Genomic DNA, 25060 nt, shown 5'->3' on the forward strand with positions numbered 1-25060 from the left:
ATTTTTAATTGATGCATGGAAACTACAAGAATGACCAAACTCGTGGACACAACAGTACTGTAAGATGACAGCACCACTAAGGAAGAACACGAGTCACCACAAGGCTGCCCCAGCATCTCCTCGGTACCTGCTAACACTATTCACGCTGCCAATGAAAACTAAAAGCTGTATCTAACACCCACAGGGACTCTCAATTTCTCATGACTTTATGACAATTTACTTTCCAAACATTTTATTATGAGGATGCACTATGTGAAACTAGAACTTCTGAGTTCTCTGGATATTCACATAGTAGCATTTTTCCTAAATGAAAAGCTTGAAATCAGATGATGAGCAAAAAAGCCCTCCCTAGGCTCAACAACCCAGCCTTCACCCTTCACAAATACAAGATCCAGGTTTCAGCGACCTCTAAAATGCATCACTCCAGGATTTCAAACTAAAAGAATGAAATTACCTGAAATTTATATGTCAGCAACAGAGATTAGATGTCCTTCATGCTCTGTTGCAAATTAATGCACTATTTCCCAGAAGTAGACTCAAAAAACACATTTTAAAGAATTTAAAGTGAAATGTAATACCTGTTCCAGCTTTGGAAGAAGAACGAGGAGTGTTTGCCATACCCGGTTTTTAATTCTATGCTGTAATGAGTTTGCATAATAGCGTGTTCTAGATCTGGACACCAGCTCATCCTGCGAGTAAATCAGAAGTATTACCACATATCCTTCATTTGAAATTAAAGACATGGAAACATATTCAACTGTATGTAAAGAGAAGCATCTACTGCACAGCTAGTATAGGCTTTATACGTGATGAGGACAAACAGGTTAGCCTCAATAACAGAAAGAAATTTTGAGTCTTTTTCATGAGAAGCTGAGGAAATAGATAATCCACTCTGTATTTTTACTTAGGAGCATTAACATGTTAGGTACTGAGAATCTTCACAGAGCAGAAGGATGATGAATTTACGTAGGGCTGCACCTATTGTACATGAACAACTAAACTAATACTGGATAATCTGGAGAATGAAGAGTCAAGTTGTGACTTAGTTACATGAAACCAGAACTGAATATCCTAGGCTCAGAAATCAATACACAAACTAAAGCATTTCTGCTGAACTCTACATTTCAAAAGAGGGTTAATCATGATAGCCTGTAATTGTAAGAGAAGAGTCTGTAACTGCAGCTCTAGTTTTGGGACAGAAACTGATACTCAATTTGGTTTTTACAAATGTCATATTAAAGTGCTTTTTTTTTTTTTTTTTTTTTGTTTTTAATTCACATGCTCAACATTCATATTTAAGACATGAAATCTATTTTAAAGCTCAAGTCATGTTTTCCACTTGATCATATAATGCAAATACTGTCAGCTACTCTCTACCGGAGGGAATGAATAAAGAATCATCCATTTCTTGTTCTTCAGAACAAAGTACAATACAACACTACCAGAATGCATGTGTTATGTAGTCAGTTACCAATGATTTTACACTAGTGTCAGTACATAAGCAGTTATAACAGATGAAAATCAGACCCTGACCTTCTCCATTAATATGTTTTACAAAGGTCTTCTAAGGAGACAAAAAGATCTTGCTATTCCAAAAGTTGTTTGCAGTTGTTGAAGTGAAATGCAGCACTCTAAAATGCAGGCTAAAGGAAGGTTCTTCATGGATTAACAGCTACAATTTGGATAATACTCAGTGAAGCTAGAAGACCCCCTACAAATTCAGAAATAGATCTGAAAGAGACTATTTTTACCACGCATGTTTGGCTGAATTAAGTAGCTCTTGTCCTATAAGAACAAAAAAAGGTTCTCTCTCTTCATAGAGACTATACAAATAACTGTAAATATGCCCTTTCAGCTGCAATTACTTAGCATTTTAATGGTTGCATTAAAATCACATTTATATACCAAGAGAAACAAAGCTTACTTTCTCAAGTAGTTTGATGACAATGTCTTCCATAAAGCTCTTATGCAAGATATTTGATCCATCCAACAAGCACAGAAATTTAATAGCACAAATCCGTACATAGTGATCGTCTCGGTTTGTACTGTAAGATATTAATTTAAAAGTCATATGTTTGGTTCAGACAGATTCTAAATTAAAAAACAGAAACAGTATCTGAGCATGCATATGATGTTCTCAATTGTGAGAAACACTGGGCCATGCAAGAAATTAAAGCTCATCTTCGACGATGGATGCATTTTGTCATTCAAGTAATGCCAAATAGACTGCCAATTTCTGAAATGAACTGTTAACACTGTAAATAGGCTGGGAAATCTAGGAAGTGAAACTTAGAAGGCAAAACAAAGTAAGCAACCCATTTCTTGTGAAGAACCCTGTAGTCTTAGGGCTGTGGTGTTGCCTATAGTGAGATGACAGAACATGGAAATAACCCAAACCAGAATTCTGGGCCTGTCCATCACTGCTGATGAAGAAAACTGACCTCCTGTTAACTTGCCACTGCTTCTATGTACAGGTCTTTAATATGTCCTACAGAAACAGCAGACTCATTAAAAGGTTTGGTAAGTACTGTGCCTCAATGCTGAGAAGTCAAACTCCAAATGTGGCCCCATTAATTAAACCCTATGTTTATTAATTGTCACACCTGCAAAAATGAGCATGATAAGCTATCTGCATCCTAATGTGCTACTTTTATGAGGTGAAAAAATGAGGAAATAGTTACTTCAGTCCCCTTCAGTTTTAACAGATTTTCTTGAAAATACTTTCTATATTTGGTATTTGAATGTGATGTGACATCAATGCCTTTTACTTACGTTTCAAGTTACAGTTATACTAGTATCTTTCCTTATGCTGTAATCAGCATCAGCAGTAATTAAGATAATTCACACTAAACATTGTAAGATACATACCTCTCAGTAACAACATTTGCTGCACAATTTTCTCCAAGATTTTCTATGAAGGCATGCACATCCTGAATAAGTCTTCTCAGAAGAAAAAAAAAAAAAAGCAATCAAGTTTGCAGAAGAGCATAGAAAATAAACTGCTTTCTTTTAATTTTTGTGAAGAGCGCAAAATTAGAACAAATAATCATGCACATGGACCTGATGAATTGTTTTTATACCTTTGATCTCTCCTAAAAACAGTTCCGAAGACACAGCCCTCGATGATAAGTTCACAGTAATTCCCAGCATTTAAGAAAGGATTTCTCACAGAGCTTCTGTTACCACAAGTGGGAAGTATCCATGATTGACAACAATGACTAAGGACTACATTGAAGACTCCAGTTTTCGTAGTGGACATATCTATGAGCTTGAGTATTATCTGAAAAGAAGAAACTGAAGATTAAAAGTCTTCATTTCCACAAAAGCTAGTATTACAGTAAACTACTGCAAAGTATTTTTTAACTAAAAGAGGAGATTCAGGTTAGATGTTAGGAAAAAATTCTTTACTTAGAGGGAAATGGCACAGTTGCCCAGAGAAGCTATGGGTGTCCCATTCCTGAAGGGGCTCAAAGCCAGGTTGGATGAGGGCCCTGGGCAGCCTGAGTTGGTGGGTGGCAGCCCTGCCCATGGCAGGGGGCTGGAACTGGGTGGACTTCAAGGTTCAACCTAAGCCATTCTGCCATTCTACTACTGCAGGCATGATCCCCTCCTGCACCTGAGATTCCCTTAGGTTAATGTTGTTTTGAACTGATTTACAGTTCTCTGCTTATACTCGCAGGTGAACGGGTAACAACTGACCCAATATGCTTATGTTAAAAAGAAGATCAAACAAGTGGTGATATAAATCTAAACAGACTTTTCACAAATCTCCTGGGAACTGCAACAAACGCACCTGGGCTTACTTCAATGAGTACAAAAAACTTGTGCTTTCAAATTAATTCATACCTATTTAGGAAAAAAAAATATGCCGTTTTTTTCCCCTCGTGTATCTACATCACTAGTTCTCTTTAATGAGGATTATATCCATGTTGAAGTTCATGTTTGTGGGTGAGAAATTTAGGAAATTTGATTTTTAGCACAATTAACATTCGCATAATTACAAGGTAAAAGGAAAAAAAGCAGCAGAAGTAACAAAGCTTAGAATCACAGTACTTTGGGCACCTCTGCAGAAGACCAGTATATAGCAGTACTTCCTTTTTGGTTCAAAAGTTTCTCTTGTTATCACCCCCTCCATTTATTAAGAAAAGACAGTGCACTGTGAAAGACAAAATTACAGTTCTGTAGCCAATCAGTATCAGACAGTTTCATTTTTTTCCTGTCTCTTTATCTAAAACTAAAACAGCCGTTGCACAAGGCAAAAAAAGTCTGCTGAGGAGTGGGATAAGAATATATGTAAGTAGACACTTGCTTGGGAACTTTATCTTCATTTTCTTTTGAAGGGGCAAGAAGGTGGCTCAACCAGATGCCCTTTGCTGAATACAGGAGATCTTCATTACCACCTGATGCCTGTTGCCATGGTATGCCCCACTGCAGACAATGGGATAGCTGTCATGGAGACTCAAGACTCAACGCTGGCAAAATAAACCTGACTTAATCATAATGTCTGAAATACTAACGCTAAAGTTAAGATGGTAATTCTTAACATTAAGGAAAAAAACAAGAACAACAAAGAAAAGTAAGCTAGCTACAGCTCAGCTGCCACATACAATGGCCAAATAATCATTAAAAGACAAACCTCACAAATTTCTACAACTTGGAGATATTTACTTATCTCCATACACACATTATTTTGGTTTGGGTTCACATTAAGACTACAAATGCATAACATTATTTACTGCTTAGAACAGATGACAGCAATGTTCATTTCAAGAAAGTGAGCCAAAAATAAAGCTTATACATTATTTATTGATCACAAATATGAGTTTGACATCAGGACACAACTCAAGACAAAACTGCAATCTGATCTAGTGTAACTTCTGTGCTAAGTGAAAAGCAACAAAATACAACAATACTAAGCAAACATATGTATGGGTAACTAATTCATGAAGTACTAATGCTCTGGTAAATGTCTTTATGGTCACTGTGAGCTGCTCTGCACAAACATTTATTTACTGGCCTGAGGAAAAGCAATCAAAAAAACAACAACAAAAAACCCACATGAAGTGTTATTTAAGAAATAAGTATCCTATGCCTTCCCAAGATAAATCAACATCCCAATAAATGAATACAGGGACTCAAAATGAAAGAAAAAACACCATGACAAAGGAAAGGACTTCCGAGGTACATAAAACTATGTGCATTTATTAAAAAAAAAAAAAAAATACTGGAATTCTTTGTCTTCCAAAATATGGAAGCAGTTCTATCACGCAGTTTTAAACTCAATTCTAAGGTGACAATATTCTTTACTGCTTCTTACACCTGGACACTCAGAGGGGAAAAAAAGCAGCACTGTAAAAAAAAAAAAAAGCAGTTAAACGATCCCTTATTTAATAGCATCTACTTAAGTTTTAAAGGGCTGTGATGTTCCATCTAAGAAAATATTTTCTTATAGACTCTTAGAAAAATTTCCCAAAATAACAACAGCTTCTGTCAGTGCAGGTGGAATACAAAAATACAGAAAAAGTGCATAATGCAAGTATAATTCAGAGAGCAAAAAACCCCACATTTTACTGAATGTAGAAGTCTAAAAATGTGAAAAACTTCTTTCTTCTTCTGTGTTACAAGAACAAACAATAGATATGTAGAGTCTTTCATTCATAAGCCTTTACTCTGAAACTGCTCAAGCTGGCAAACGTGAAAAGCTAACAATATTTTAAAAACATGCACTTTGATCTTTTGTTTGTATTGCACTGCAGACTCCCTTCAATTGTTTTCTAGTACCTTCAATAGTGGAAGAGAAAAAGCTGACTGAACATGAGGGTTTCACAGGTCTTTTTACTTTCTCACAGAATAGAGCTAACACTGCTCTATGCTTCAAGTTCCATTTGTTTATCCTCAACTTAATTCTCAGATCTTCATCTCCTATCAAACTAGTTTCTTTTAGAAAATGAAAAAAAATCACCACAAATGCTGAAGAGGAAATGAAAAGTAAAATGAAATTTATCTTGATCTGAAAACATACGTTTATTTCTCACAACAGGGTTCTTGAACTGACCTCTTTTATCTTGGCATATGCTGGGCCCTTCACGCTTACAGCAGCAGCTAGAACCTCGTTATCAAAGATGAACCGAGCAAAAGCTTTCAGATTAGACCAAAATATTAGCTGTGTATTGCTCAAAGAGGATATGATTTTCCAAGCCAAATCGAATGCTTCTATGCAGAGAGACTCCTGTAAGCTCAGAAGCTGAGAAGAAAAAGAAGAAATGTGTTAAATTTGACAAAGCAAACACACCTAAATACTATCTTGCAGTTGCTTCATCTTTTACCTTGGGAACAAGGACTTTCATGCAGTCAAACACAGGTAAAACGTGGTCTGAAGGAAGAATAGTTAGGGCTTCCAGTGCAGACCCTAGAATTTCTTTTGATCTTTCAGCAGTGAACAACAACAGTTCTGAAGTTCCTTCTTCATACTCTTGAGCCAACATTGGAAGTTTATTTAAAACAAAACGCAGGCAAATCCACTGGTCACGTACATAGCGTGCAACAATTCTTCCCCATCCCTGAGATGTTTCCTCACATAAGCTGCAAAAACAAAAAAAAACAAACTTCTTAAGCATGTGTTGTATTTAATCATTGCACACGTTCCTATCTGTCATAAGCAGAAGACACTCAAATTTTCACAGGTTAAAGGGGAGATTGGGCAAAATCCTGAAAAGAAATCCAAAAATAAAGTTTCCTAAACACAGAAAAATCAGTCCTGAGCTCAGGTTGTCCCATTAGTTATAGATTTCTGGAAGAGAATTCAGGACAAACATGACCACATGCTTTCTGCACTTTTACATTTCTCAAGTACTTGCTTTTTGACCCTGCAGCTTGCTCTAGATTTCCCTCCCTTTCCCAACTGTAAATAATTTCTTTTTAAACAGACTTGTGCACATGCTATGGCTTTGCCCAGTGTACAGATAGGTAAGGTGGCCTAAGTATCAGCAACATTCAAAGCTGGCTCTGAATCATAGAATCATAGAATCATAGAATCACCAAGGTTGGAAAAGACCTAAAAGATCACCCAGTCCAACCGTTCACCTATTCCCAATAGCTCCTACTGAACCATGTCCCTCAACACAACATCCAGCCTTTCCTTGAACACCCCCAGGGTCGGTGACTCCACCACCTCCCTGGGCAGTCCGTTCCAGTGCCTGACCACCCTTTCTGAAAAGTAATACTTCCTCATGTCCAGCCTGAATCTCCCCTGCCGTAGCTTGAAGCCATTCCCCCTGGTCCTATCACTGATGACACGAGAGAAGAGGCCGACCCCCAGCTCACTACAAGCTCCCTTCAGGAAGTTACAGAGAGCAATGAGGTCTCCCCTGAGCCTCCTCTTCTCCAGGCTGAACATTCCCAGCTCCTTCAGCCTCTCCTCACATGGCCTGTGTTCCAGACCCCTCACCAGCTTTGTTGCCCTCCTTTGAACACGTTCCAGGGCCTCAATATCTTTCTTGCAGTGAGGGGCCCAAAACTGGACACAGTACTCGAGGTGCGGCCTCACCAGTGCTGAATACAAGGGAACAATCACCTCTCTGCTCCTGCTTGCAACACTGTTTCTGATGCAAGCCAGGATGCCATTGGCCTTCTTGGCCACCTGGGCACACTGTCGGCTCATATTCAGCCGAGCATCAATCAATACCCCCAGGTCCATTTCCTCTATGCAGTTACACAGTACTACACAGTACTAGAAAAGTTAAGTACTTCAACAGCATTGAACTGTTAGAGCACTTTGGTCTGAAATATTATGGCCACTTCAATGCTCTAGAACAAGAACAAAGAGAGAAAAGCAACTGAAGGAATAATTTTTGCTCACAATTCTTCATTTTTATCTTGGTACAAATTATCAAAGAAAAAAAACAAACAGCATCTTTATCACTGTTCTACTCTCTAATCAAATTTGCTCTGGACTACTACTTAATCAGCATCACAAACGTACCCACTTTTTTCTTCAATGTAAGATGGCTTCTTTAATACTTCATTAAACTGGGAAGAGGCAGCAAATCTCTTCAGAGCACCCACACAAGGCAGATCTTCAAGATGTGCTTCAGGTTTCTGATCCACTAGCTCACAAACTACTGTGAGTGAGGCTATGCTAGTTACTTTTTTTATTTGTTCCTTAAGCTTCAACTCCTAATAAGACCAAATTAAAAAAAAAAATAAAAAAATCAAACATGCATCCATTTCTTCTCTAACTCAAATAACCAACTGATACATGAGGAAAAAAAAGTATCTTTAGAAAAATATTGTCAGCGAGCATATAGTTTCCTAATATTATTAAAAACTCATTCTTGTTTAAGGATCTGCATAATACTTTTAGCTGTCCAGAGCACAGAAAACATTTCCCCATCTGAATTGCTCAATACTGGATTTTTTTTCTACTTAAATAAACCTGAACCTAAAATGTACTATATATTATGAAAACATAATTGTCACTGAATTCAAAGAAAGTTTGTAGAGGCCCCACTGAACACTGGCTGAATCAGAGAATGTTTATTTTGAAACTAATGGAGTAAGTATTATAATTCATATAGTAAGGTAAGAAAGTTCTGCTCTTTCTTAGAAAAGTAACCCTGGCAAATCCAATCTTTACGATCTTTTTACTGTGCTATTAACTGTTCTTGATGAATAATTCAACACAAGAAATAGCAAAGATTAGAACTAGTACTTGCTGGGCAGTATAATCTCCTCCTTTTAAATGATAATAATGATTCTTTACTTTTTGAAAATATATTTCAGATATAGTAGCCTAATTAAATACAGCTATAGGACAAGGAACAACGCAACAAAAGTCAAAGCAAGACAGGGTTCTAGAATGTCTTTTCCACTGCATGTTCAAGCTAATGCTGCAACACGCCAAAGGCAATTTCATTTAGATAAAACTTCCCAGGAAAATCCAGTTCATATTTGAGGAAAAAGCTTTTGAATACATTTAGCCCATTACAGTCAACTACAGTTTTCAATTAAGTTTCACCAACTACTTTTAAAAAGTAATGTAAGAAAACAAAACCTATTAAAAATCCTACGTACAAGTATTTTATATTGACACAATGCTGCCAACTAATTAGACATGTTGGGAAGTATGTGCATACACACATATTACTTTGTCTTATAGTTATGATTATAATTTCATGTATCTGTATTAATCAATAACCACTGTCTCATTTACTTTGTATCAGTGTTTACAGCTCTAAGTAATACTGAAGTACCTCTGCAGAATTTGTTCCCTGAAAATTATGAATAGAGGCATTAGTCAGGGATGAGATGAAATTCTTGACAGTTGTTAACTTCTTTGAGCTGAGTTGCAAGCACAAGTTCACAATCTCTGGAACTAAAGCTAAGTATAGGTCACAACGATCCAGGTCACTGACCTACAAAAGAGGATACAAAGGTAAACTGAAGTAGTAAGAGGAAGAACCAAACTGAAAACAGAAAAATAATGTCAACAGCAATAGTGCAAGGAAAATAGCAGCAGTCACTGCAGCTGAACAACTTTATTATTATTTTTTAAACTCAAGGAACTGTATGACAAACAAAAAAATCCTTTCGTTTTAGTAGCAGCACCATCTTTCGGACTTGGAAATTCTGATTCAACTCTAGCACTTGCTTTGATGCAGTACAACTTTTCTTATCCTTCTTCTGTCACATTTGCATTTTGGGGATTGCCTATCAAGCTTTCTTCCTTCTTTCACACTTCCCTTTCTCAGAAAGAGTATGAAAAGTAGAAACTGAAAGCAGCCTGGAGCCCCAGGCTTCTGTCCTTCACTTTTGCAGAAACAGGCACCTGTGTTATTGGTACTGCACTGTTCTCTCACAGACTTCACTTTTTTTTTTTTTTTCCATTTCACCAAACACAAGCAGCAACTCTGACTTCTATTATCACATCTGAACATTTTTTCCATATAAATTCCTTTACAAATTCTACATCAGCTTTCTTTCCTAAACTCACTTTTCATCAAATAATACATAACAGTGCCTATTAAAAAAAAAAATACAAAAGTGTTTCTAAGCAAATGGACTTTTTAGGCATTAACAAATTTGATATGATAACTCAGACATTGGTAAATCAAATTACCAAGCAACACCACACCAAAGGAAGCCTCCCAATAATTACTTACCGTCCTTAACTCGTTTGCAGTAAGCCGCCGGAGTATGAATTCAAGAATACTCTCTACAGGTGTCACTAAAGATTTCCAGATAAAAAACAGTACCTCATCTGTGTGAAAAGCAGAATAGATATATAAGCACAAGGTAGTATGCTTTCTTAAACAAATCACACCATTTAGACTTAAGTTACAGTGCTGACATTTTATAGTACTAAGTATTCAAATACCTGTGAACGCTTTAACATAGCCCTGTGCTTTTTAGTGGCACAAACCAGAGTCCCAAGAATCAAGCCAGGTGATACACTTTCCTTGGATTTAACAAGAATTAGATAACAAAACTGAAAACACACATCCACAGGGAACCCAAAGACCAGAGTGCTATTTTCCAGTTCTTAATGCACACTGGTTCCATCCCTGTGCACAAACACCTTACTGGTGAACTTACTCCTTAATAAAGAAACAAAGTCTCTACATCCAGCAAACTCACTGTAACAAAAATGCAGCTATTCCCTTCTAATACCCACAGAAGTTAAAATGGCATGGGTTTTGTCTGCTTTCAAAGTGTTTGGAGGTAATTGAAATTTGCATAGAGACCAATCCTAAAAGATTTTGATCTCTTGGCTTAACATCACAGAAGGTTATTATATAAAACAGAGTACTTTCTCTTAGAAAAGGCTGGACTCCACAAATATACTGCAAAATATAGCATTTCACAAACAAAAAGACAGGTTTATTACACAAAGAAAGCAGGTGCCCCTGGTAAAGCATACTTATCCACAAACACACTTAGATCTGAGTTCCGGAGGGTTTGGGCTAGCTGCAAATGAAAGCCAAATAAATAAAGTATCAATATGCACATGCAGCTACAAACTTCTCTTTAGAACAGGATGGTTGTGCAGAAGTCATTAGTTTCTGTATTTGGGCGAATTACTCAGAGGTTACATCTGTTGTTTTGGGCTTTTTTTTGGCTCTGACCTTCAATTACATTTAATGTAGCAACATTTTTGCAGATCTTCCAGAAGGTGAAAGTGTAACGATGCATTTCCAGAAGTTCCAAATCAATACTGAGCTTACCTTCAATGCTCCATGTTAAAATAGCTTATTGGGCTGCATTTCTGATGCTTTATTTGTATAGAACCAGCAGGTTAAACATCACATTATTAACATCTCATCACTTTTTCTAAAAGTGATTTAAGCTTCACATCATTATAAAGCATTATGCAATTAAAAACAGAAATTCTTCAGATAAACACTTAATACAACAAAATCCATTTCTCTGTCAGTGGCTCTCTAACACTATTACAAACAATAAATAGCAAACAGCAGAAGCAGTGAAGTCTGCATAGATGCTAAGACCTCTGGAAAAACACTGCTGCTTTCAGGATGTGTCTAGCCCCGTTATAGCATTCCTAAGTAAAAAATATTCAAATTGTTATTATTTTTGTTTTACAAGTTTATAAAATCTCTTCTTCCTTCCCTCCCATTTTCTCTTGTTCCCATAACTGTTCACCTCGTTTTTAATCAACTTAGCAGCAAAACTTCTGTATTCTGCAGTATTATATCCCACCCCCCAATACAGCCAGTTCACAACTCAAGAAACAAGATTTAATACTTGTCTCTCCTGTGCAAGACAGAAAAACATTAAAATTATAGGAAATGATGTAGGAAAAACAATCCTTGTTTATCTTAACACAAAATTACAAGTCCAACTCAGAAGGGTCCTGATCTATCGGGGCATTCAAAAGGAGGCAAACACCGTGATGCTCAGCCTTGCAACAGCTTAAGAACTCCAGCAGCAGAACATGAAACACTAAGTTGGGCATCTAAATTTCCAAAGGAGAAGCAACTGACTGCACCTACCCTAGAAAACACAGAGGCAGATAAAGAAATGATTTACAGAACAAAATACTAAAAACATGAACTGCAAAACTCACATAATTAGCACTCTACACTTCAAATAGCTGCAAGTTTTTTGGAGGAGAGGGGGAAGGGAGCTGACTGTGTAAAGCACTTAAAATAAGGTTTTGCATTTACTTCAGGTCTGCATTAAAACATCTTTACAAAATCTGGATGCAGAATACCAATCATTTTTCTCCCCATATTAGAGTGTAGATACTCAGACACTGCTCTAAAGATACTCTCATATTGCATTTTATAAATAAGACACTGAAAAATAATATGGAGAGGATGAAAAAATCCACCAAGTTTCATCCTGTTCAAGTTTAGCATCCTAACCATGAAAACTATATTGCAATTCCTCACTCTCAGGAAGATACAGTCTGGTTACAAACTGACAAAGCTTTATCAGAAGGAGCTGTAAGGCTCCACAGTTGCTAAAGTCCATGGCTACAAGTTAAGATGTTCAGCCAGTGGCACAGGTCAAACCTCCTGGACAGTCAGATGACCACACTTGTGCTTAGTGAGCACCTCTTCATCTTCCTGCTTTTAACCAGGACCAAGCTAAATCAAGTCAGTTGAGCATGCCAAGTGAAATGATACCAGTTACTGTGAAATAATCAGGGACATCCTAATTTTTGCAGAACTGCGTAGCGTTAATTGAAGGAAAAGTATCTACCAGTCAACCATGGAAATAGTGTCTACCAGGATCACTTGATGCACTCAGGGAAGGCTCCACCTGAACCCAGCGTAACTAAACAGGCTAGGCTGGATTTGTAAACTTATTTATTTTTGAACTGTCTAAACAATTTGTGAAATCCACAGCCTGGCAAAGAACAGGCCCACAGATACTCGCAACGTGGGCTCATTCCCCACGTTTTAGATATCCACAAATCCAATGTAATGGATAACAAGTGCTTTTTGAGAAAGGTTCCACATTCTCAATTCCCAGTCCCTGGGGCACCTTCAGAAGAACCTCCGTAGGACTGAACCTAATTTCAAAAAGGATATGTCAGATTTTCACATTTACCACTTCTAGGCTTGTATTAAGTTGACAATAGTCTTAAAACATGGAAGTATCTTAGTTTTAGTTAGACTGTAATTAATATAAGACACAGTATACTGAAGATATCACTAACCATCTTGTGTATTGGAACATTTTAACGAACGGGTCTGCAATAACTTCAAGAGAAGCTGTAGGCTTTTATCTGTTTTCAGTGTTGGTATGTAAGCATTACTGCCAAGTTTCATCAAGACATCCAGAAGAGGGTTCAAGAAAGCCTCTAGTTCAATCCATTTTATGTTGCTTTTTCCACTACACAAAAACAAAAATTAAAAAGAAAGTCTTCTTCTGAGTATCCGCCTTAAGTGCTGAAGTCACTTATGGAAATAAATAGCCCATAGGTTTCCATGTCACTTAAAAAAACTATGGAAATGTTACCCAGCCAGCATGTTTGCAGTTGTCTACAAACTGTTAAGTTGACCCAAAGTCCACAGGGAAAAGGGAAAAAAGGACAACTTGCTGATATGATCGGACTTCTATCAGACTTTTTGAGTGTCAGGGGATAACAAAACAAAAAAAAAGGAGAGATAAATGTAAGACAAGGTAGTTCATACTTACCTGGATTTATTCCTCATCCATTCCGCATCAGCAGCCAACAGAATCATTGTTGCAACAAGCTTAGCTTCAAACCAGTCAGGCATAGAGCAATTTTCTCCTGATCAAAGATATTTTAAGGTTTCCAAAGCATTTAGAAAATAGCATCATATTAATTTAACAAACTATCAAAAGAACAACAACTAGTGTTAAGAAGATATTTTCTGCATTCTTTTTTCTATATACAAACCTCAAACAAGCATTTTCTTTTCTACACCTCACAGAAGTTGACCCTGTTTGCCTCTATGCCAAAATCAATTTTAGAAAACGTGTTGTAGTAACAGACTCACAGCACACTTATCTATTGCTTCTAGAAGAACACTGCATACTCAATGAAGTTAAACAAGAATGTAATCTCATAATGCTTCCTCAGAAACATCAGCTGTTATTAAAACCAGCTAAAAGATGTGTCAAGAACTAAAGCTATCATATCAGAAGGAAATTTTAAAAAGCTGAACTGAACTTGCCTTATTGAACATGTAATTGTACTTAGGGTAGCTTCAGGGTTTTTGGCTCCAGAAGTTCAGAAAGCAAGACAAACTTTGGAGGTTCAGTTCAAGCAGCTGGATATGGCCCTTCCCCCTCCATAGAGCTGCTTATAAACTGAAATTCATATCAAATCAAAATAAAACAAACACCCCCTTTAAAAAGTGAAGCAGATGTATGCCACGGAATTGCAGATAGTACAGATAAAGTACTAGAACATTTCAGGCAGCAGAAAAGATCTGCTAAAGTCTTTTAATAAAGGGTTTACCCAGGAGAACTAATCAGCAAAATTTCTTTGCAACTTCACTGTACTGTGATTAGACACTAAGTTTCTAGGCTGTGTAAAGCTTCTGAAGCTGTTTATCATAAGCCAATTCTGACCTAGCTTTTGTGTCTTCTGCAGGCCAGTATCAAAATGAGTGTCACAAAGTTAGGCAGCATTCAAACCAATCAATCTGACACTCATTTCAATGTACCTGAAAGAAAACTCTGAAGAGAAGTTATGTAATAAATCAAACTGTGGTAGTGAGGAAAGAAGTCTCTTCAAAATTTACCTGCATATCCATACAGAGTACAAAGAACATTCCCTGGTAAAAATCACAGCTCATCTGCTTCTGGAAGGTGTGCAGTGAACTGCATAACCACGATTCTAAATTCTCTCTCCATAAATATATGAGGTCATTTTACATTTTGCTGACAAATGCCATAGATTTTCTTTCAAGATTACCAGACAGGTATCCATCCAGATTTGTGTTTTCCTCTGCTGCCATACAGCAACATTTTCATGCATCCCCAGAAAAGTAACAAAACAAGTCTAATGGACAAGCATCACCACAGCAATAAAACTGAGTACTAAGACTTAGTTTTCAATTAATACTGGAGGACTATTTTTTATGATGAAAGAAAACGAGATTAAAAAAATAAAGTTTGTATTTAAGAATGATAAATATCACAACTTGAGTAGAATTTGGATAGGTACAATATAAACAAGCTAATAACTTCTAAAAACCAAAATCTTCTTAAAATATTTTTTTAATTATCATCAGAACTATTGTATATTAATAAATATTTAACTTACCTTCAGATGCAGGTGTCTTAAGGTACTCTCTCACAAGACTGCTCACATACAGACCCAGTGATGAGATCTCCTGATGCTCAAAATCAGAGCACACTGACTTCCCAAAGCATCCGTCATTCACTTGCAGCCAACTGCAAAGCTAAATTAAAACCAGTATGTTGCTATTTTACTCTGCTGACTCTGTGCTGTGCTGACATCACCAAGATGACAGCAGTATGTCAAAGCACTGAAATATAAAGCGTTACATCAGCAAATCCACACCGTAACAGGTCTACACTGAAGCTACCAATAGGCTTAGCATGCTACAATCCACACACAGAAATAGGGTCATTCAGAGCATCCACAAAGAGGACATCATTGGTACCAACATAAGGGAGAAAAAAAAACAACTCTGAAATTTAAATAATGCTGGTAAAATCCCCTTGTTCCAGAAGAGGCTTCTGATCATCAAATGTTATCTAATGAAAATCCCATTGTTGTTCTACATATTTTAAAAAAAAAAAAAAAAAAAAAAAATCAATGGGATAAGATGAATTGTACAGCACACATAACAGAACAATGCTGCAAAAACCTTCTATGGCTGCACAACCAGCCAAAGCTGTGGCTACTTACTCAGTTGCCTCTGGTATATCCTATATACAAACTGATTTCTTCTTGGAGTAATTTTTCATAGAAATTTGCATCTATGTACATACTTATGTACATACTATTACAGACACATACCTAGAAATTCAAAATTCACAATCCCACTCTACATGCTAGGCACATTCTTCCCTCTGAGCTTACCCTGTTATTCCTGCCTGAGCTGTGTTTGCATACAAAGTGCAAATCAGAGGCAGCTCGTACATTTTTTGGCCCACATACTGGCCATACAGAGACTCACATTATCTCCAACAGTACACTCAGAATTAAGGGAAAGGGTGAACGTGCACCATACTAGAAAACTGTCACTCTTTAGTTTGTTCCATTAGATGAAATTTTACAAAAGCAAAGTTAAGGAGGAGGAAAAGAAAGCAGTCACAAAGATGATAACTTATATATAAATATTATATAGAGAAATAACTGCCTGGAGAGCCTGCTAACCAAGAACAGCTTCAGCTATGGATGTTACACCCACGTGATATCCTTAATAAAAGCAGAAATAAAAGCCCAAGCCATGGCTCTGTGAATTCCATGGATGCCCTGCTTCGCACATTCTACTTTATGATACCAATGATTTAGAAGAGAGAGCATGGATCCCTGGTGGGAGAGGTTATAGATACTGGCACAGGCTAACCAACTGTGAATTTAGTTGCTACTGTGATGGCAAACAAAGCAGAAGACTGGGGCTGCAATGACACAGAAAGCTCTCAAAGTACAGTATTTGGGGACCAAGAGACTCAGTAGGAACTGATTCTGATATGCATTTTGGTATGCTTACATGCAAAAACTGCAATACTAGATATTCTAGAGATTAAGAACAAGACCCAGTTGGTAGACAAAAGCTCTGAAGAAATTGAAAAACACTTTGCCTCAAGAAAGACCTTTTTCTTCCCACAGAAGTTCTCAATTCTGCAGGAGAGAGGTCATCTTCTCCCCTCCTATTACCTTTAACAGCTATGATGATACAGCTTAGAATTCTTTAGTTTTGAATCTGCTGAATATTTTTTTTGTATGGTTAACAATAACACTTCTATGGCATTAAAGGAAAATCAGCTTTCAAGCAAAACCCTTAGGACTCCACATCCAGAAAGCTCAGAATATGCCAACGCAAATGTTGCTAATTAGTTAAATATGACATAAGCAGTAATTAATCATGCATTTCTATTGGTATTAAAAAGCTTCAGTGAACATAAAAGTAGCTTTGGTTCTCACCTCCACCCATAACGTGGTATCTCTCCTTAGGGACTCCTCTGGTCTAAAGGACAAAAGAAAGCTGGCAACCTCTGGAAGAGACACTTTCTCCTGAAAAAGGGAATGAAAATTGTACATTATGTTGACAGCTATTCAATGTGTAACACCTACTTGATGATTTAGGAAGTTGCCCTCTTCTGACAAATGTTGCCAAAGAAGTGATCTTTCCTTTCCACTGAACACACTTATTTTTGGCTCTTAGGAACCAACCTTACCCTTATTAAGGAATATAATTGAGTTCCTCCAGCATTAAAATTATACAATGGTTTGAGTTGGGAGGCACCATACAGATTAAATAGTCTCAACGCCTCTCTTCCTGAAATCTACCTGAAAACTAACAACTGGCTAAAAGAACTGTGCAAACAAAACCAAAACCTCACCACGTCTGTCAAATGCATGGCTGTTTGAAGAAGATAGCACTGAGCAGCTCCACGCAACAAAATCTGATGTGTAATCATGGTACACTGGAGGACATCTCTGCAAATAGGAAAAATTTGTAAAAATATGTAGAACAAAACATTGAGGATGTTCAAAAGCATCTTATACTTGCTAATTGCTATTTTCAATGTATTAGATTGTATTTAGCAACACATTCTACCAGATATAACACAATCACGGTATGCTCTCTGATTCAGGCAACCTGAAACAAAGAATCTCTATGGTCACATCAGTTCAAACTGATAAATGTTTGCACTTATTTCTCTGTCAGAGAAAGAAAATAAATATGCCATCAAATTCCTAAACTGCAGTGAAAGAAACTGAAGGAAATCCACTGCTCTCAGAGATAGGTCTTGACTTTGTTCTTTGTAGCCTAAGGAATACTGATTAAAAGTGAAGTTTTATTGCAAAGTTTAAATTCACTTAGACTGGAGTAATCACTGACTTTTAACATGCCTTGAAAATGAACAAACGCACTTACCAAACATCAGTAGATATAAGAACAAGGTGTGTGCTAAGAACTTAAGCTGGCCTTTTATTTACAGGTCTTTCAGACTCCAGTTTTGTGGGCTGGCTTTATAGCCTCACCTACCACTACACAAGGTTTTAATCTAATTAAAAGATCAGTTAGAAAGTAGAGAAGACTAAGGAAAAACAATGCCAAAAAAGAAGTGATGGCAATTGTCTGAAAACACTGTTTGCTTTTGATTTTTATTTTCTTTAAGTCACCCTATGATATGAATATTTAGTTCATCAATTGCATTCTTCTGTGAATTAGACATAAAAGAGATGGAATCTTTCATTCTCATGGACAACCAGATCATCCCAGAAATAAGAGATGAATTAAATTTTGGCTCTAAGTGTTCAGTACATACCCTTACAAGAAGTTTGTAAGAACAAAGTGTGTTTTACCTTAAAGCATGAAGTCCATCAGTGCCCAGTACTTTACATGCAGGGATGTATGCTAGAGCCATAGAAAGAAACAAAATGGGAACAGCACACCAATGCCGATTTGTCATCTTCTGAATAAACTTTAACAGGAAACCGCCTTAAAATAAAAGTAAACAAAATAAATCAAGTGTGATTTCCTGCTCTCAAATGGGTTTAAATGAGAAGGACTCAGAGGAAGAACATTAGCATCCCAGAGATCTTTCTGCATCAACCTCATAACGAAAGAACCCTTATTCAACTTCTTTAGCGCTCTGACTGGTTCTTTTGAACACCCCACTGCACAGACTGTGACCAGAAAGGTCTGGCAGACTGTTTGTTTTGGTAACTCAACCTAACAAGCCAAAGAATCCACACCACAGAATGTCACAGTCCTGAAGATTTCTTTGAGTAGTGCTGCATTAGCACTACTTAGCTGCAAAAAGCTCTTAACCTTCAGAACTGAGGTTTATCTTTTTTTTCTTTTAATAAAAGAAAAATAAAATAAAAAAATAAAAAAGTGTGCTTCAGTTTTCCTTAAAACAATTTTGTAGCTTGTTACAGCAGTCCCTCAAAATCTTTGAGGAACTGTCTCTTCAAAAGTGGAAATTCCACTGTCAAAATGAGAACTACTGCTTCTTTCCCCTCAAGTAATGTGGAAAAACTGTGGCAAATGCACACACAGGATATGGAAAATGGGTCTGTAGTTTTAATTTGACTTCTTAAAATAAAAAAAAAAAAAAAGAAGAGGTGAAAAGGAAACTTACCTTTTTCTTCTTCTGGAAGAAGCATCAGATAAGTAGCCAAAAATTTCTGCAGCCTCATTCCCAAAGGAGGACAGGCTCCCATTAGCTGACTTGGTGTCCTGTTGGGTTTTAAATAGGAAATACACAACTGTCGTGTTAGCAGCTACAAGTAGGACTGACCCTAAACAAAAATAAAATGCAGCTCAGAAGTAAATTCACTACAGAGACTGTTCCAACAGGGCACTGAGATGAAGGGCATCATCCTGCTCCCTCCACTTTGCCCAGTGTTTCAACAGCATCTGGCAAATACAGAGAGGACGAAGAAAGTTACTGAAATGCCAATCTGCCTGGACACCTCCAAGCACACAGTATGTATCAGCACACTCAAGCATTCAAGCACAGCCTCTAGTTACTCAAGGCTGGGATCATCCTGTGTTAAGCTCACATTAAGAAATGGCACTGTGGATATGCTACAGGTCTTTGGGTAAAACAGGTCAGCAAGGCCTGTGGAACAAAATCAGAAAATTCTCTGAACAACTCGCAGCGAGGATGAGAACGGTCTGATCTGGAAAACAGCAAAGACAAATGACGTCCACAACAGCAAAAGACAGAAGGGATTTCCCTCCCAAATGGAGCATAAACAAAACTACTGACCAGCACAAAAAGTTTTGAGAAAAGATGCAAGAAGTTTTCCATTAGAGAAACAGAGATAAAGCATATATAAAGCCCCAAAAACCTGCCGACCAAGGATTAGCACAAGGCAATCACAAAATTCTACAGTTTTCTCTCCTACAGCTCGGCATCAACCCAAACAGCTTTGTATATTCCTGGTAAAATCAAACACGTACTTCTCCTCTACTTTCAGAAATATCCCAACATATGTTTTACCAGAAGTACAGAAGCTAAGACAGAAGACTCATGGATTAACCTAGCACCATTTTAGATCACCAGCTGACTGTTCTTCACCCAAGTAATTTCAACTGGCAAAAAGTGCTTTCAGCATGTTATTTCCCATTCTCAGCACTCCCCCTGTAACTAACACAAAGAATTCAAGGTCACCAGTAGCTTGAAGGTATCGCAATTCAGAACCCTTCCAATTTTCATCTGTTTGGGTTTTTTTGTTTTTCTTTTTTAATATTTATACCAAAAGAGGTCACTGTCATCTCCTGACCTCAAATAATCTGCTGTACTTTGGAAAAAATTCTATCAGTTATGAGTTTGCAACACCTTCCAAACATGATTTAAGAAAACTGAAAGATAGCCATAGCCATTCCAGTCATTTACCATGCCTCACTTGATTTCCAGGTGTCAACTGGGATCTTATGGCAACCCTATGTTGCTGAAATTGAATCTGCTTCATCTTACAGCCACCCATCTTTCCTGAGAAATTCTTTACCCATGAGTTTAGTAAACACCATTTACTTATGTTTTTTTCTTTACCCAAGATTTTGCTAACATGCTGAAATGAGTATTAGGACAATTCCAATAAACACTGCATTTAATAAATCAGTGGCTTACCTACTATAAAGGGAACTTTCTGAGAGGGCATCCATTAATGGTCCAATAATAAACTGAGAAAAGAAGAACAACACTGGCTAAATGTATACTTGCAAAGCACTCATAGATTGAGACAAACTAGGATTACTTCATTTCATTTTAGAAGTAGAGACAGAGAGCCAGAATCCTTAAGTAGGAGATGCTGCACGCAGACTTGACTAAGTTCACTTTTTATTCTGTTCAGCCAATTAATAATGATTAATAATTTTGGGGAGGACCAGGGTCTGTGGAAATCTGAAGCACCAACTCTTCTCCTGCTAATTTAACTTCTGATAGAAGTTTCAATACAATGGTAACTTTAGAGAACGTTAGTCTGAAACATGAATGAATGACTGCACATAAAAATGCACTCCTCTCTAGCCAAGCCATTTAACAAGTGATATTATATTTGACACCAATTAAAAATACAGCTGTCATTAACATGGCTACATCTGTTATTCTGTGATTCTGTGATAAGAGGGTATTTATACAGAATGCATTTAATTGAAAAATCTACTGAGGCAACTGGTGTTACAACATATTACAGGTTAGAACATCTGCTTAATCTGGCAAGTAATGCCAAGCCTCTTACCTCTGAAAAACCAAGCGAATTTGGAAGATGCTTTGTTTCATAAAGCTCCAAAAAATGAAGAACTCCTTCCTTTGTCAGTGATTTATTTTCACTCTCAAACATTCTTTTATAGATGCACATGTGCCACGATGGGTGAAACAACCAACAACCTGTTACAACAGCAAATTCTTCTAAATTAACATAGAATCGACAGTGACACACCAGCATACTCCTTAACCAACTCCATGTCTTAAGGAAGTGTATTAAATACACAACACATTGACACTCTGGATAACACACAATGGATTTCAAAAAGACTATTACAGCTATTAGCTTTATAAAAATACCTTACTAAATCCCCCAGGCAAAAGATATATTAGCATGATTCCCAAAATTTATTCCAAGCTTCATCAGTCACAAATGAAAATGACTACAAAACAGAAGAAACCATGTTTCATCCTTTTTATTACAAGTCTTCTTGTCCAAATATTGTACTTGCCTGCAACACTTTCTCATTTGCCATTATTCTACTTTAAAAATCTGGGAACTTGAACTTCCATCACTTTGCCCTGTAGCAAATCCCACCATATTGCTGGCTCCTTTCATTCATTCTCTTTCCTCTTCCACTGAGGCTTTCTTTTCACCTTCCTCTTTCTACAGAGTTGCACAGGTGACTTGTAAGATCTACCTTAAGAATTCCTGACTTTGTTTTGTTTTCACAATAGCTCAAGTAAAATAAAATACAGCAGGAAAGGACCTTTTAATTAGGTTTAGTGGCACGAGGAATTAACATGCAATTTTGTCATATGGTAGGATTTCTTGTTGTTGCACCACAGAGCAGAAAAGCACCGTCTGTAAAATTTAGCAAAGAGCTGTTATAACAACATTAAAGAAAAAAAAGACTTAATTGCCTCACGTTCACCAGATGTTTCAGAAAATGATGTCTTACCTTTTTCTCCTGATATAGCAAGCTCATATAAACTGTTCAGTTTAGGTAATACTGGCTTTATGACATGGATCTGAAACGTAAACCAGATGCAGCATAAGTAGTCTGTTTATTACTCAAACCTAAGAATCAGCACTTAGTCATGGGGTGGAATTTACTATCAATACACTAACACAGCAATTGACAATACAAACAATGCCTGTGCAACTGATCCCAGGGCTGGTACATAGCACTGAATTACAGTCTGCCACTCAAGATGAACTGATGCTGCTCCCCACTACTGTATCTTCAAAACAAGACTTCCCAACAAACAACTATCCCATTCATCAAGTTATAATGTGAGGGTTTCAGATAGAAGAGCACAAAACTCTAAAGACAACCATTTTGATAAATACTATTTCACTCAGCTACAGGAAAATAATAAATAGTGTAAAATAAGTAAGCTACAAAGAGATGGTCACAACTGACTATTGCCATAACATCACACAACTGCAGAGGCCTCCTTCTATCCAGTACTCTGAGTCAAGAACAGAATTACTTCTGCTCAAGTTCACAAAGTACTTTACTACAGAATCGTATTGCCCTCTACTGAGAAGAAGTTATCAAGCGCAGCAGCCTGATTTGCACAATGGAACAGGTCAGCCATGGCACTGAAACAACTTACAGCCCAGGTTTCCCTTTCTTAGTTCAGTCCAGAGCTTTAATCAGAATTCTTTCACAGTTGGAATAAATTCTAGAATTTTCCTCTAAATAAATCACACTTGCTATATTTCAGATACTGTATAATCAAAGAATTTTAGGATGTTATAATCACAAAATAAACAAGAGTTAGGCAAAGCAGACTATGATAACAAAAGAGAATAAACAGAAAGCTTACCCCTATCCTGGGCTCGCTCACAAAACTCCAGCAGAGCAGATCTCCAGAAGAGATCCTTCCCCTTTGGTAGCCAGCTCTTAAATAGGTCTAGGAGGGGTGAAGCCTGGCTGCACCCCTTTCTGCAGCACAGGTGAATTGCCTTCAGCTGTGCTCCTCTGGCTGACCCATGGCTCGCCTCAGGTGATCAATCAGAGGTTCAGGCCCTGACTCAGCAGTTCCCATACAGATACTCAAAACAAGAGGCCTGTCAACCTTTAGATACCTTCCAACAAATATTTTAAAAAAAAAAAACCATCAAAAACAGAACCAAAGAAAACCTATAGTATATGTGCCAAAAGAAACCTATCACATACAAACTATGGTTAAGCACAGGTTCTGAGGCATCCTCACCTGGTTTCCTTCCAAAGTTTCCATTATCAAAATGTAAGTTTCCCAGAACTGCAGGAGTTTCTCATCCTCCTCAGCAGACCACCAAAACAGACTTGATTCTAAAAGCAACAAAAACATATATTCAGGCACAGTTCCTCTGGAATCCATCCTGCAAAAGATTACATTCAACATCCTAAGATGGAAAAAGAGCCTTTCTCCACCCCAGCTTCTACGGAATTCAGTTTTAAATGATTGAGGCCACCACAACAAGCCCACAAGCCTTTGGCGATAATTCCCATGTGACTGGTAGAACATATCCAAGTGGTCTTGCAGGCTGAGAACAAGCAGGACACAGCATGCCTCAGCACCCTGAGGTGTATTAGAGAAGGGTTAAAAAAGTGATCCAAGGGTTGGAACACCTTCTCTGCAAGGAGGGGATGAGAGAGCTGGGGCTGCTCAGCCTGGAGAAGAGAAGGCTCCAAGGAGGACTGAGAGCAGTCCAAGGGGGCTATAAGAAGGGGACAGCCTTTTTAGCAAGGTCTGTTCTGACAGAACAAGGGGAAATGGTTTCAAACGAAAGGAGCGGAGATCTGGGTTGGATACAGAGCTTTTTACAGTGAGGGTAGTGAATCACTGGCACAGGTCGCCCACAGAGGTGGTGGATGTCCCAGCCCTGGATACATCCAAGGTGAGGCTGCAGGGGGCCCTGAGCACCCTGACCTAGCAGTAGGGGCTCTTGTTCACTGCATGGCAGTCGGACGAGGAGGTCTTAGAAGGTCCTTTCCAACTCAAACGACTTTACAAGTCCACAATCCCATCAGTCCAACACAAACCAGGGTCTGGGACTCACCCGATCCAGCCCAACCACTCTATGACAACGATTAAAGTCGGTCGGCGCGAGTCTCAAGCACCTCATTAAGCACTCTGACCCTTCTGAAGTTGTGCTAGTTCTGCAACAGGGGCTCGGGAGGACGTCCTGCTCTTCCACACAGACATAATCTTAGGGCCCAGCCCTGCCCAGCCGCCCCTCACCACCTCAGTTTCCCGAAGAGAGGCAGGGCCGAAGGAGAGGGACGAAGGCCCTATATTGCCGGCTCGCACAGACTCTGAACACGGGGCCGTACCGTCCGGGCCGTCCGAAGGGCAGCGCAGGCAGGCGGCCTGAGCGCCGCTGAGGTCCACGGCGCGCTTTAGCAGGTAGCGGGCCCTCTTCCGACACAGCCCGTCCCGCTCGGTCAGCCCCTCCTGCACCAGCCGCCAGAAGCGAGGACACAGCCGCGCATCCGCCGCCGGCCCCGGGCCCCGCGGCGGCAGCAGCGCGTCGGCCAGCGCGCTCAGCGCCAGCAGCGCTCGCCCAGCCCGCGGCGCCGGGCCGCCACCCAGCAGCCCGTCCCACACGCGTCTGAACGCCGGCCCGTTGCCGCCCAGCGCCGGCAGCAGCCGCCCGGCCACCAACGCGGCCGCCGCCTCGCCTTCGCCCTCCTCGCGCACC

At 38.5% G+C, this 25060-nt stretch overlaps 1 protein-coding gene across 1 annotated transcript in view; it reads right to left on the minus strand.

Annotated features, from left to right (window-relative positions):
• The window catches only part of TARBP1 (TAR (HIV-1) RNA binding protein 1), a 33676-nt gene that overhangs the window by 7830 nt on the left and 786 nt on the right, over positions 1 to 25060 (minus strand). The window contains exons 2-22 of the mRNA XM_042817567.1: positions 24693 to 25047; positions 23590 to 23687; positions 22326 to 22395; positions 21398 to 21546; positions 20788 to 20840; positions 19291 to 19388; positions 18509 to 18644; positions 17539 to 17635; positions 17120 to 17209; positions 15266 to 15404; positions 13666 to 13762; positions 13184 to 13359; positions 10161 to 10258; positions 9252 to 9413; positions 7982 to 8175; positions 6327 to 6582; positions 6056 to 6244; positions 3081 to 3280; positions 2869 to 2940; positions 1925 to 2045; positions 579 to 689 (exon numbers count right to left, since the gene is read on the minus strand). Of these exons, the coding sequence (XP_042673501.1) occupies positions 579 to 689; positions 1925 to 2045; positions 2869 to 2940; positions 3081 to 3280; positions 6056 to 6244; positions 6327 to 6582; positions 7982 to 8175; positions 9252 to 9413; positions 10161 to 10258; positions 13184 to 13359; positions 13666 to 13762; positions 15266 to 15404; positions 17120 to 17209; positions 17539 to 17635; positions 18509 to 18644; positions 19291 to 19388; positions 20788 to 20840; positions 21398 to 21546; positions 22326 to 22395; positions 23590 to 23687; positions 24693 to 25047 (2961 nt within the window). The remainder of the gene's footprint in view (positions 1 to 578; positions 690 to 1924; positions 2046 to 2868; positions 2941 to 3080; positions 3281 to 6055; positions 6245 to 6326; positions 6583 to 7981; positions 8176 to 9251; positions 9414 to 10160; positions 10259 to 13183; positions 13360 to 13665; positions 13763 to 15265; positions 15405 to 17119; positions 17210 to 17538; positions 17636 to 18508; positions 18645 to 19290; positions 19389 to 20787; positions 20841 to 21397; positions 21547 to 22325; positions 22396 to 23589; positions 23688 to 24692; positions 25048 to 25060) is intronic.

Source organism: Centrocercus urophasianus, unplaced genomic scaffold (assembly GCF_019232065.1).
Source record: "Centrocercus urophasianus isolate 14NV4802_14NV808 unplaced genomic scaffold, USGS_Curo_1.0 seq_10, whole genome shotgun sequence".
NCBI classification, from domain to species: domain Eukaryota; kingdom Metazoa; phylum Chordata; class Aves; order Galliformes; family Phasianidae; genus Centrocercus; species Centrocercus urophasianus.